Here is a 12,521-nt window from a genome sequence, read left to right on the forward strand (position 1 = left end):
AGTCAGCTGTTGGAACATGTATCCTTTCATGTTGATAGTTTTTTGAGCCTGAGCTTCGAAGAGGCAAGGACTTTTGCCAAAATGTAGAAATAATCATCTGAAAAGATCATGAATAATCCATACCATCCTCTCCTCTACATTTTAGGAAATACGGGCTTCCCTCACTCAGATGTTTCTAGAAACACATGCTGGGCTCCATGCTGGGTGTGGGACAATGAGCTTTCACTTGAGGGGGGTGCTTGAGATATGGGGGTTTTAGAAAAATGGTGTCAAGGGATAGAGGTAATATTCTATAAAGAAGTTTAGCATGTAGGAGTTTCCTTATGATGAGCACTATATGGCACAATGGAAAGCTTTACTGAGGAAATAAATGGCTTTGAAGTTTGGAGCTGAGCAGGCTAAGAGCCTGGGCCTTTTCTGCATGGTAAGAAGAAATTATGACTGAGAAGGAGCCTCCTTTGTCTTTTCAAGAGACCGCTCACCAGGTTGTGATGAGAAGGATCATCTGAAATGCTCCACTGCTCTCAGAAGTTGACGTAACTTCATTGGGCCCAAACTGATAAACTAGGAATGGCTCAGAAAATAGCCCCTTAGAAGAACTGCGTGAAGCTTGGATCCATTTTTCTGGGTAGTAATTTCATCAGGTTTGTATCTGATAAAGACCCCCACCCCAACTTTAGTGTGAGCAGAGAAATGAAACTGGGGTGACAATCCAGACAAAAACTTCACCAGGCTTGAACTTGGGCAGTGGTCCTGAAAATACAGAGGAGACCCTGCAGAGGTAGCTGCAACTCTACTTGGTGACTTATACAATGAGAGAGGAATTTTCTACCAGCTTGGAGAATTAACTTATCCTTTATACCTCTATTAGATCTTCTCCTTTAGAACATTTTGTGAATATCCCTAATTAAGCATCTACTTTTGACCATCTAAAGGGCTTTGCCCCGATTCAAGCTCTGGAAAAATGCTGACCTATAGCAGCACTATGCTTTCTATGTAATATCCCCTTACAGGAGCTTAATAACAGTTTGTGATTACTGAGTAAAAGTGTGAGTGCAGAATTTATAAAGTTCTTAGTGGCGCCACTTTTTTTTAACTCAGTGATCTTGGGTAAGTCACTTCAATTTGCTTAAACCCTAGTTCTTCTTCTGTAGAATGGGAACACTTGGATACAGATGATTATTCCATAAGGCCTGCAGGCCAAATCTAGTCCACTGACTGTTTCTATAAATACAGTTTTATTGGAGAACACAGACATACTCATTAGTGTATGTACTGAGTACGGCTGTTTTTGCCACAGAATGCCAGAGTTGATCAATTCCTTCAGAGTTTGCATGGTCTGTAACGCCTAACTGGTCCTTCACGTGAAAAATGTACCAATCACTCAATCACTGCCGTAATGGAATCCTCTTACCTTGTTACCTAAACTCTTTTGTAGTCTACAGAGTACCATCCCATAAGACAATACTCTTATTTAATTATGTAAAACACTTTGTACTCTGTAGAATATATATGATAAGGCAGTATGGCTCTTGGATGGCCTGTAAACATATGAAAATGGCTCAAAATAGAATTTAGTTGGTGGGGGGAGTAGAACTGGTAATACTCACAGTGTCAAGGTTTCATTGCATAGTCCCTGAAAAGCATTCGCAGGGATTGATGTCATGTAAGGGTTGTCTGTAATTTCACTGCAAGAGAGAGGGACAAAAACACTTAATGAAACAATGCTTTCCTCCTGGAGCAGGGGTCTTGCTGCACATATGCACTTAAATAAATAACAGGACACAATATAGCTCAATCTTATTTCTTTTTAAGTTTCACTGACCCTTCTTAACTACTAGTGGCTCAGAGGTCTGGTGAGGTGGTGAGAGCTGTCCTAGATGACATGCACCTGGAGCCCAAGTGTGGGGTAAGTGAGGGAGCTTTAGGTGTGGGTGGAGGTCCCTGACTTAACCCTCATCTCGAGGGAGGCAGATGGATTTCAGAGGCTTCTCTGAATCTGCAACACTTTGTCCACAACAACTAGAGTTTTCTACATGCATCGAGGTTTGAGAAGGTCAGGATAAAAGGATTAAAGGATTTCACTTAATGACTATTTCTAAAATGTCCTGCACTTGTCAAACTTCGCCAAGCTCCTGGAGAACTTTTCTACGCCATTCTAGTTTCTGGAAGATTGCTTACATTTTGAACTAAGCTCTTTTGCAACAAAGAAGTATGATCAATTTTTTTTTTCTAGCAAAACCCCAAGAGTTTGAAGCTTATCATTCTACCTTTTGCTGACTCTTTAATGCAAACTCAACTTGTGATTCTCTCTTCCCTATGTCCTTTCATTCCTATACAATTAGTAAGACAACTGACCCATGTCACCAGCTTTGAAAAAGGGCACATGGCTGCCAATCAAAGGTCTCAGGCAGTAATTTGAGTACCACTCCTGACTGTTCCTTGAGACACTGCTCAGATAAAATCACTTGAGGTTTCTATTCCTCAGTTCCCTCATTCGTAAATGGAAAAGCAATAACTTTGCTTTACACCTTATAAGGTGGCTGAGAGGAGCAAATGTCATGTGTGGGAAAGTATTTAGAAAACTATTAAAACTCTATGAAAAATAAGGTATCACAGTTATCATCAAATATTCCTTCTATTCAACCATTCCCATTGGCGAAGAAACATTGCATAATTTCTTCCATTTAAGAACAAAAACACACAAACAAAATCTTTTCTCCTGACTCAGTATCTTCCAATTACTGAGTTATTTTCTGCTCCTTTTAATAGTAAAACCTCTCAAAAGAGTTAATTATGGTAACTCTTTTCTAATTCTCTCTACCCAAATCTCTCTTGAGCCCACTCCAACCAGCACTCCACTGGAAGTCTTCTTGGCAGAGTCGCCAACAGCCCACATTGCTAAAGCCAGTGGTTATTTCTCAGTCCTTGCCTTACTTCATGCCAGTGTAGTCACAGCTGATCACTGCTTACTTCTTGAAACAATTGCTTTACTTAGCTTCAACCAACTCCCATGACTGTATTCTAGTTCTTGTCAGTGACAAACAAAATATTGTCAAACATGGCGTGTGTGCATACTTACAGTATAAAGAATATATCAGTGGAATAAACTTTGGTCAGGTCAGGGAACATTTTAAGTCCAGTGTTGAAAATGCCACTAAATTAATGAAAAAAGAGTAAAAAAAAAGCATAGAATTTAGGTAAAAAAAATCAACACATAGGAAGGAAAATAATGTAATAGCTGAAAGCATGAGTTCTGAAGACAGCTTGTAGTCAAACTCCCAACACCTTCACTACATATCTGAGTAACTATGGGCAAGTAGCTGATGGTTGGAAGAGATGATATTCCCTCAAGGCACAATAATTTAATCCAGTCCACCGGTGTCAATACATCTGCTCAGTTTCGAATACTCTGGAGATTGTCTTAACCAAGTGGGATTACTAGAAATATAAATTCAGTTTTCGTGTGTGTGTGTGTGTGTGTGTGTGTGTATGTTGTGATTTTCTTGTTTAATTGGAAAAAATTATGTGTGTGTTAGTGAAGGGCTAAGAAGAGGATGGGACAGGAAGATATGATGACTTTAAGCCAGCTGCCTCTTTCAAGCTCTACATTATATTGTGCTGTTATTTTGCCAAAACTAGCTTTCCTACAGCAGTGACCTGAGAGTACCATTATAACAGTACCATTTAAAAAAATATGTCCAGAGAGCCGGGCATGGTGGCTCATGCCTATAATCCCAACACTTTGGGAGGCCGAGGTGGGTGGATCACTTGAATTCAGGAATTCAAGACTAGCCTGACCAACATGGCGAAACCCAGTCTCTACTAAAAATACAAAAATTAGCTGCGTGTGTTGGCGTGTGCCTGTAATCCCAGCTACTTGGGAGGCTGAAGCATGAGAATCACTTGAACCTGGGAGGCGGAGTTTGCAGTGAGCGGAGATCACGCCACTGCACTCCAGCCCGGGTGACAGAGCGAGACTCTGTCTCAGAAAAAGAAAGTGTCCAGAAAAGGAAGGAAACCAATCAAAGACAATGTCTTTACCTTCCGAAGTTTATATCATCTACAGAAAAATGTTAAGATTAAAAGACATGCAGAAAACACCATGAATACAAGAATTCTCAGGCTCCTGATGCCTCCCGGATTTAGTTGTTTTAACATTTGTTGCAGCTACTTGAATGTAATTAGAATTTTTTTTTGAGAATTTGGCATGGCATAGAGTGAGATCTAGATACGACTCAGTAAAGCTTTAGAGAAAGTCTTCTGGTAGAAAAACTATATCCATTGATACACCTTCTGAGGCAGATTCAGACTTGACTCCTTCTAGAGAAGAAGGCATAGGATTTGAAGAGGCAGCAGGAGCCAGAGGTCTCAAAATGAGCAAATGGGAGGGACATTCCAGATAACAAAGGAGAGAGGTGAGATTCCATGAGGTATATTTGAAATACAGTAAACAAACTAGTTCAATTGCAATAGGTGCTCATGAAGAATAGTAGGAGGGAAAAAGGTCCAAGAGTCAAGTGGGGTCCATATACTTAGATCAAGATCTTTCTATTCTTCAAAAATCTCAAACAAGTCCCTTAAAACCATCCTGTAGGTCTTCTTTCTGATGTCTTCTCTAATTACCTGAACCCCCAAACACTGTATATGTCTCTCCTTTGTCACTTTCCATTATTCTTCCATAGGAGAGGCACTTTTCAATTTCATACACATCTCCTCAACTAGATTGCAGGCAAGGACAATGTCTTAGAAACCTGTATGTTCCCCACAGAGCATATAGTGGGGGATCATCACATCAAAGGGTTATTATATTATTTGAAACTCAGAGTCCATAAGAAGAGCAATTGTCTGGTCCCATAAGTTTTCATGGCTTTCCAGACATCCTTTCATCTTCATATCCCATCAGTGTCTTCTATTCCCCTGGCATCTCTCACACCCACCTCTTCAATATACAACTATTGGCTGGGCACGGTGGCTCACGCCTGTAGTCCCAGCACTTTGGGAGGCTGAGGCGGGTGGATCACCTGAGGTCGGGAGTTTGAGACCAGCCTGGCCAACATGGTGAAACCCCATCTCTACTAAAAACACAAAAATTAGCTGGGCGTGCTGGTGCACACCTGTAATCCCAGCTACTCGGGAGGCTGAGGCAGGAGAATCGCTTGAATGCAGGAAGTGGCGGTGGCAGTGAGCCAAGATGGCACCACTGTACTCCAGCCTGGGCAATAGAGCAAGACTCCATCTCAAAAAAAAAAAAAAAAAAAAAAGGCAACTATTTTTAGTTCCCCAAAGAAGCTGTGTGGTTCCCTACCTTTGTGTCTTTATCGTGCTATTCCATCTAATCTCTCCCCATTCTTGTTCAAGATACCCTCTATTCATCCTTAAGGGCTTATCTCATAAAATATCTATGATTACATAAGTTTGTTTTGAAGGTCTGGATGAAGATGAACTGAAATGTTAATAGTGCTTATTTTGGGGTATTAGGATTAAGTTTTTTAAAAAAATTCTTCTTCATACTCTTTGTTTTCTAATTTTTATAATGCATGCAAGTAGGAAAAAGGACTCTTCCACCTGGTATCCAGGGGGCCTGAGGTCATACAGACGCATCCACCGAACACATTTTTACTGAGCACCTACTCTTTACTAGGCAGTAAAGATTCAACAGAGAAAAAAAAATGCTGTGGTCCCTGGATTCATGGAGCTTATGGTCAGTTCATAAGGTGTTTTCAAAGCAAAGCAGTGAGTGCTAGACACTTGAGTGCTGGAGTGGGAGGTTGAAACTGTTGTCCCTTCTGTTTTCCCTCCACTCCCCACAAAAATGTGTTTTACTCTTTGTGGGTTTTTTTCCTGTGTAACAGCCACTCTAATAATATTGTTGTGATACCCATTTTCAAACAAAATTGACCAACTGGCTCTCAGAATTTTGTTTTGTTTTGTTCTGAAATACTACATTTAAGGACCACGTATACATGATAGCATTTTCTCCCTCCTGTTTCTTGGAGCAGGTCTCTGGTCCCAGCACTATGTGCTGACTTTTGAATAGGTTTTTAAAAATGTGGACCATTTCACCCAATACCTTGCCCTGACCCAGGCTATACACCATTAAAATGAACCTGGACCGCATCATCCTAGGGAGATTCCTGGGAGACAACAGCATTAAATCTGACCCCCTCCCCCCAGAAAAGTAGGATGGGAGAGGATTTAATACTCACAGGAACTTTAGGAGGGGGAGCTCTTTGAGGGCATCAGGGTCTATGTAAGTTAAGTTCCTGGTATTCCGAATTTCTCTGTATAAGTTACAAGGAACACAGTCACTATAATACATCGGTATCTGTTCTTATCAAAGACAAAACAACATAAATCAGTTTTAACAAATGTTCATGAGAAAAATATGCATTTATGCCACAGGGTACCACAGGGACTGTAGCTGCCAGGGGTCCCATCAACAACAAACTACTCCTGTCTCCTCATGGGGACCCAATGGCTGGTCGGCTCTTTTGCGTCGTTGGCTTGGTTTCCGTCCATTTTAATTTATGGGCTACATTTTTCTTAATTGTAGTATCAGAATTTTTTTTCTTTTAGATTTAGAGAAAAAAGAAAAATCCCTCCAATGATTTGGTGAGGAGTTGAAGGCAAATATCTTTATTATTTATAAGTATTCTGGCCAAGACAATGAGTGTTGGAGTGGGAGGTTGAGGGAATTTTACGATGAACGACAGCACAGCAAGGTGGACAGTAAGGCTCTGTCGTTGCCATACTAGATGTACAGAAGTGGTAAGTCTTCACAGTTCACTTGGGTTTATTTTGTCATGTCAGCAGTTGAAGACTCTTCTGCATGTATAGTGCAATATCGTGTGTGAGTAACTTACATACTTAGGCTTATATAAATGCTGATCAAGAATGCACAGTTAGCGTTAGAGAAATAAGTAACTGCTAGAAATGAACTCTCACTGGTTAAATTAAACATATTCAACATAGGTTGATTGGCTAAAAGACTTTAAGGCATTCCTTATGCTTACATGAAAAGTATATAAGAACCCAGTAAATCTTTAGCATTTCTCCTTAGGAGTGGCACCTAAAAGAACCAGCATCTAGTCATTGGTGGTACCAATCAGAAAGCTTAGAATGCGACCTCTGTAATTTTTAAAGTTTTATTGAAAAAGAATTTACATTCCATAAACTTCAAACATTGTATGTAGGCATACAGTTCAATGATTTTTAGTAACATTACATAATTTTGAAACCATCATCACAGGTTAGAACATTTCTATCAATGATAAAAGTAACCATAGGCCCATTTGCAGTTTGTCTCCACTTGCTCCTTTATGCCTAGAAACCACTGATTAGTTTTCTATCTTTATAAATTTGCCTTATCTGGACATTTCATATAAATGGAATCATATAATGGGTAGTATTTTGTGTCTGCCTTCTTTCATTTAGCATAATGTCTGTGAGGTTTATCCAGTTGTAACATGAATTGGTAGTTCACTCCTTTTTATTTCCGAATAGCCAGATAGACTTGAGATAGAGTCTTGGCTCTGCCACTTCTGATTATATGACCTTGGACAAGTTTCTTGGCCTCTTTGAGCCATAGTTTTCCTGTCTGTAAAATAGGAACAATTAACAATACCTCTTTTGTGGGGCTCTTGTGAAGATTAAATTATATTCATGAGGGATTTTATGTTTGGCCTTCACATATTTAGGGCTCTATAAATAATGCTTTTATCATTGTTAATTTCATAAGTACAATGAAAGCTAGAAGAGACATCAGGGACTTGGGACTGGAGATGTTGTGACATTCTTGCAAAATTAGAAAAAACTCTCTGGTTTTTTCAACTAGGTATTTCAACTAAGGACACTGAATATGAAACAGACCTTGGAAAAGAGGATGGAGTTAACTCTGAGAACAGAAATCACCTACCCCTCTCCTCCCTAAACACACAGCTTACTGTCTATAATAATATACCCCTACTGGTCCATTGTCCTCATTAACATAACTACTATTCCAGGAGACTCTTGCCCACGCAAATTACTTTATTGTTCATTACAGAGAGTTTTTGAAACACAGAACCATCAATGCTTCAACAGAAAGCATCAACAGTTTATACCCCAAGATCTTAGAACTCCTCACTTCCAAATCCTCACTATGCTAATCCTAAACTATTATGCCATGATTTTTACCTAAACAAGACCCTGCATGGAAAGACCCTCTTTATACAATCTTTCATTTTTTATCCTGGCTTTAAAATGCAAAGCCCATATCCTTGAATTCCCTGTCTTGGGAAAAGTGTGACACTTGGCCACCCTACTCCAAAATCTCATAATTTTCCCACCTTGCCCCTCTAGAGACAATCAATCTCTGTTGAGGTCATTCTCTCTTTCCAGGGTGAGCAATAAACTCCTTGCCAGAGCTTTCCATTGGGGGAGGAGGGTTTGAACTTCTGCCAGAGACAAACAGATGTAAACTAGATGCAGGAGTTTGGAAATTGAGCGGGGTTTGCAGTCTGGAAAATTGCTCCACAAGAGACCGTCTTTGAACAAGTAGTCTTGAGTGAGTGGTCTAAGAGAACGTCACAGTGAAAGAAAATGCAGCCCACCTGGGTCAGCTGAAAAGGTAGAGAATAAAAGGGAAATGAAATGCAGCTGCTAGTAACTGTTGATTAAATGAGGCTGGCAACTTACATGGAGGCTGGAAGAGGAGAAACGTGGGAGAGGCAGCAAGGAGAGAGAAGGAAACATGAAAGAGGAGAAGATTTCTGGAAGGGAATGTAAGAGCTACAAAGGAGAAAGATGAATGAGAGACCCCACAAGAAAACAGCAGGGAAAAGAAGCTGCTTTCTGAGGTAAGGCAACAGCTCACCACTTGCTCACAAGTGACTTTTGAAAAGTATCTCCTGAAGCAGAGGGGGGTGGAGTGGTCATAGACTGCCAGTAGTTTAGCTAAATGGAGAAAGATAATAGCTGGGTGCGGTGGCGCATGACTGTAAGCACTTTGGGAGGCCGAGGCAGGTGGATCAGTTGAGGTCAGGAATTCAAGACCAGCTGGGCAACATGGCGAAACCCTGTTTCTACTAAAAATGCAAAAATTAGCCGGGCATGGTGGCTTATGTCTGTAATTCCAGCTATTTGGGAGACCAAGACACGAGAATCGCTTGAACGCAGAAGGCAGAGGTTGCAGTGAGCTGAGATTGTGCCACTGCACTCCATCCTGGGCGAAAAAGCAAGATTCTGTCTCAATCAATCAATCAGTCATTAAATAGAGAGGTAACATAAGAAGCAAATGCAGCTAGTAAAACCTCTTCAAAGATAGGAAGAAAGGAAGGGCAAAAGTGAGTACAAAAGAACATCTAATCAGAGAAGGGTGAAAGAGGCATTCAAATTTGAATGTCTTCAAGCATGCCTGTGAGGGTGAATTTGAATCACACCATTTTGAGTTAAGCGATTATGGCCTGAGTGTGCAGGAGGCTAGCTATGCTGCCAGAAAGCTGGAGACATTGGAAGAAAGAAAAGCTGTTTGTAATACAGCACACTAGGAATGGAGATGCCCTCCAGAGCTGAAGATGGCTGTGCCTCCAGCAACCTGAGGCCCTGAGTGACTGCCTGAAGGTGGCTGCTCTGCGCTCCCACTCATCCATCCAGTACTGTCCCATGAGCAAGCAGTAAACCTCACTCATTAGGGCTGTTATATGTCTGTATTTTTGTCTATTTCTTATAGTAATTCACCTACCCAAACTAATAAGCATAAATAAAATTCCAAAAATATAGAGTACTCTGTTCACAGTGGTCACGTCTAGTAGATAGGTTTTAAAAGAAGGAATGTGGAATTTTCACTTTTTATGTTATCTCAGTCAAAAAAAAGTAATAAAGAGGATGCAAAAAATCTCAAACTTTAAAAACAAAAAAGTAAAGCTTTATATATTCTCTATAAAAAATAACTTTAAAATATGTGCCAGATACGCTGCTTAAGTATGCTGTTTTATGGAACGAGGCTCTTTTTCTTTGTTGGGGAAATATGCAAGGCTCTTAAAGCGTATCGATTAGAAAAATTCAGCTTTGGAAGATGATATGGTCTGGCTCTGTGTCCCCACCCAAATCTCATCTTGAATTGTAATCCAAGTTGTAATCCCCATGTGTTGGGAGAGGGACCTAAATCTCATCTTGAATTGTAATCCAAATTGTAATCCCCACGTGTTGGGGGAGGGACCTCGTGGAAGGTGATTACATCACAGGGTGCTTCCCCCATGCTGTTCTCGTGATAGTGAGTGAGTTCTCATGAGATCTGCTGGTTTTATAAGGGGCTCTACCTCACTTTGCTCTGCATGTCTCTTCCCTGCTGCCATGTGAGAAAGAACCTGTTTGCTTCCCCTTCTGTCATTATTGTAAGTTTCCTGAGGCCTCCCCAGCCATGCAGAACCGTGAGTCAATTAAACCTCTTTCCTTTATAAATTACCCAGTCTCAGGTATTTCTTCATAACAGCATGAATACAAACTAATACAGAAGATTAAAGGGTGAAAAGAAACAGTCTACTTTTTTTTTCACCTGAGGGAGGGTGTGAATTTCCTCCTAGTAAGGGAACAACATAACTGACTCATATGATGCAGGTAAGGATCATCCTCATTTTGCAGACAAAACTATGGAGACATGTTTTGAAAGGGCAAGTGAATAATCTCCTGTTATACACTTAGAGGCAACACTGGGCCTTTATCTAGGACTTACGACTTCAAATACAGCCTCTTTTTTTTTTTTTTAATGAGGTTTCAAGGAGATCATCCGGCAAAACTAAAAATATATGTAAATATTCATTATCTAATTCTCCTTCATTAGATTTCAAATAAAATAAACATTTAGATGAAAAGTGTAACATTGCCGTCCAATGGCAGTTTTCACAAATCAACAGATCAATAATTCGGCATGCAGTTAGGTTCACTTAATCACATGTCTACATTCTGGGTTTTTTTTTCTTCCTCTAAGAAACATTTATTAATTCTCAATAAAAGCCTAGCACAGGACAATTGGCTTTCCTGTTACAACTAGCATTGCAGCAGGCACTCAGTCGCTGAGTCCACACCTCAAAGAGTATATGGGAAATCAGCAGGATGAGAGAAGGGAGTTCTCAGGCAAGGGAATGAGGAACAGAAGAAGGGGAAAAGAAGACTTGAAGTCTTCTGTTAAGGAAGACTTTTTTTTTTCCAACCACTAATTTCCTTCCATTTTCCTAGTGTCCTCCTTCCTACCTCAATTATTCAACAGGCATTGGATTGTGGCATTTCACTGTGCTCCTCACCCTTGGAGATATTTCCCCACACCCTAAACTGCCCCAGTTAATGAGTAAGAAGCACGCCAAGCCAGGAAACAATTTGAGGGCAATCAAAAAGCTGACTTTGCATTTCGTCTGCAAAATTAGATGGGGTCAAGGGAGATGGGAACACTTCAGACCAGCATAAACCAAGGAGACTCAGTTAGACTCAGATGTCAGAAGAGAAGCTGCCACAACCAATTTATTGTTACCCAAAACAATAAACTGAACAAGAATATTAGCCAAAAGCCTAACTCTCCACCAGTCCCCTTCTTTTTAACTCTTGTTTCAATTTGATTTTCAATTTTTTTTCTGTTTACTTTTAAGTGCCTATGTTGTGGGATCAGAAGGACCAGAGAGAGAACTTGGGGTGTATACAAGAGGATATCTTTATTATTGACTGCACTCGGACTTAGCAGACTCAACGTCCAAAGACTGGGCCTAGAACAAAGACAGCACTTGACTTTTATACACATTTCACAAAAGTGGGTGGGCTAGCTTGAAGCAAGCTTACAGTGGTGTGAAAGTAGGGATACAGAGGCAGGACAAACTCAGGATTGCACATGACCGTTGCCAAGCAACCTAGATGTTCATTATTTAGGTTTTGCACTAAAGAGCCTTGCACTGGTTTATCTCATAACCTTCACTATGGTGCCCAGGCAGCTGTAGTTCAGGCCTACTCAGGCTTCTTATGACTTTTGTTGTACTTCTTAGATAAAACAGAATACTTGAAGTCACTAGTGACAGAGAACAGGAATCTATAAACTTATTCCATAAAACAAAGGAAAATTTGTTTTTCTTCTCCCTATGTTGAGGGAGTGCTGGGAGAGTCTCCAGAGCACATTAGATAGTATTATCAAGACTTTTCCTGGGTCTGGGCTGTGCCTGTTGCTGCCTCTGGGACAAGTCAGCCTAATATAGGAAAGCTTATTTCTCTTTCTTTTTAATTTTATTTTTCTTTAATTTCCCGCCTCACCTATAGTTCAAAAAAATGGAAGGCAGTCACTTTGATTTTGACTAGATTTGCTCACTCAAGTGGGTAGAGTGGGAAGAGATTAATTAGAATATAAGTGAATAATTACTGGACATCTATTAGGTGCACTTTACTGCATACTCTGGGTGGTATAAGGAAATAGATACTATTTATTTTAAAAATAAGATGTGTATATATTGCCCAAGCCATCATTTTGTTACCATAAATTTTTTAAGTGCTATACAATCCCTAGG

At 40.2% G+C, this 12,521-nt stretch overlaps 1 protein-coding gene across 3 annotated transcripts in view; it reads right to left on the minus strand.

The window, feature by feature from the left end:
• TSHR (thyroid stimulating hormone receptor) overlaps positions 1-12,521 on the minus strand; it is a 175,024-nt gene that overhangs the window by 53,106 nt on the left and 109,397 nt on the right. For all 3 annotated transcript variants that reach the window (XM_032179774.2, XM_032179776.2, XM_032179775.1), the window contains exons 4-6: positions 6,210-6,284; positions 3,083-3,157; positions 1,611-1,688 (exon numbers count right to left, since the gene is read on the minus strand). In XM_032179774.2, the coding sequence (XP_032035665.1) occupies positions 1,611-1,688; positions 3,083-3,157; positions 6,210-6,284 (228 nt within the window). The remainder of the gene's footprint in view (positions 1-1,610; positions 1,689-3,082; positions 3,158-6,209; positions 6,285-12,521) is intronic.

This window comes from Hylobates moloch, unplaced genomic scaffold, assembly GCF_009828535.3.
Source record: "Hylobates moloch isolate HMO894 unplaced genomic scaffold, HMol_V3 SCAFFOLD_16, whole genome shotgun sequence".
Taxonomy (NCBI): domain Eukaryota; kingdom Metazoa; phylum Chordata; class Mammalia; order Primates; family Hylobatidae; genus Hylobates; species Hylobates moloch.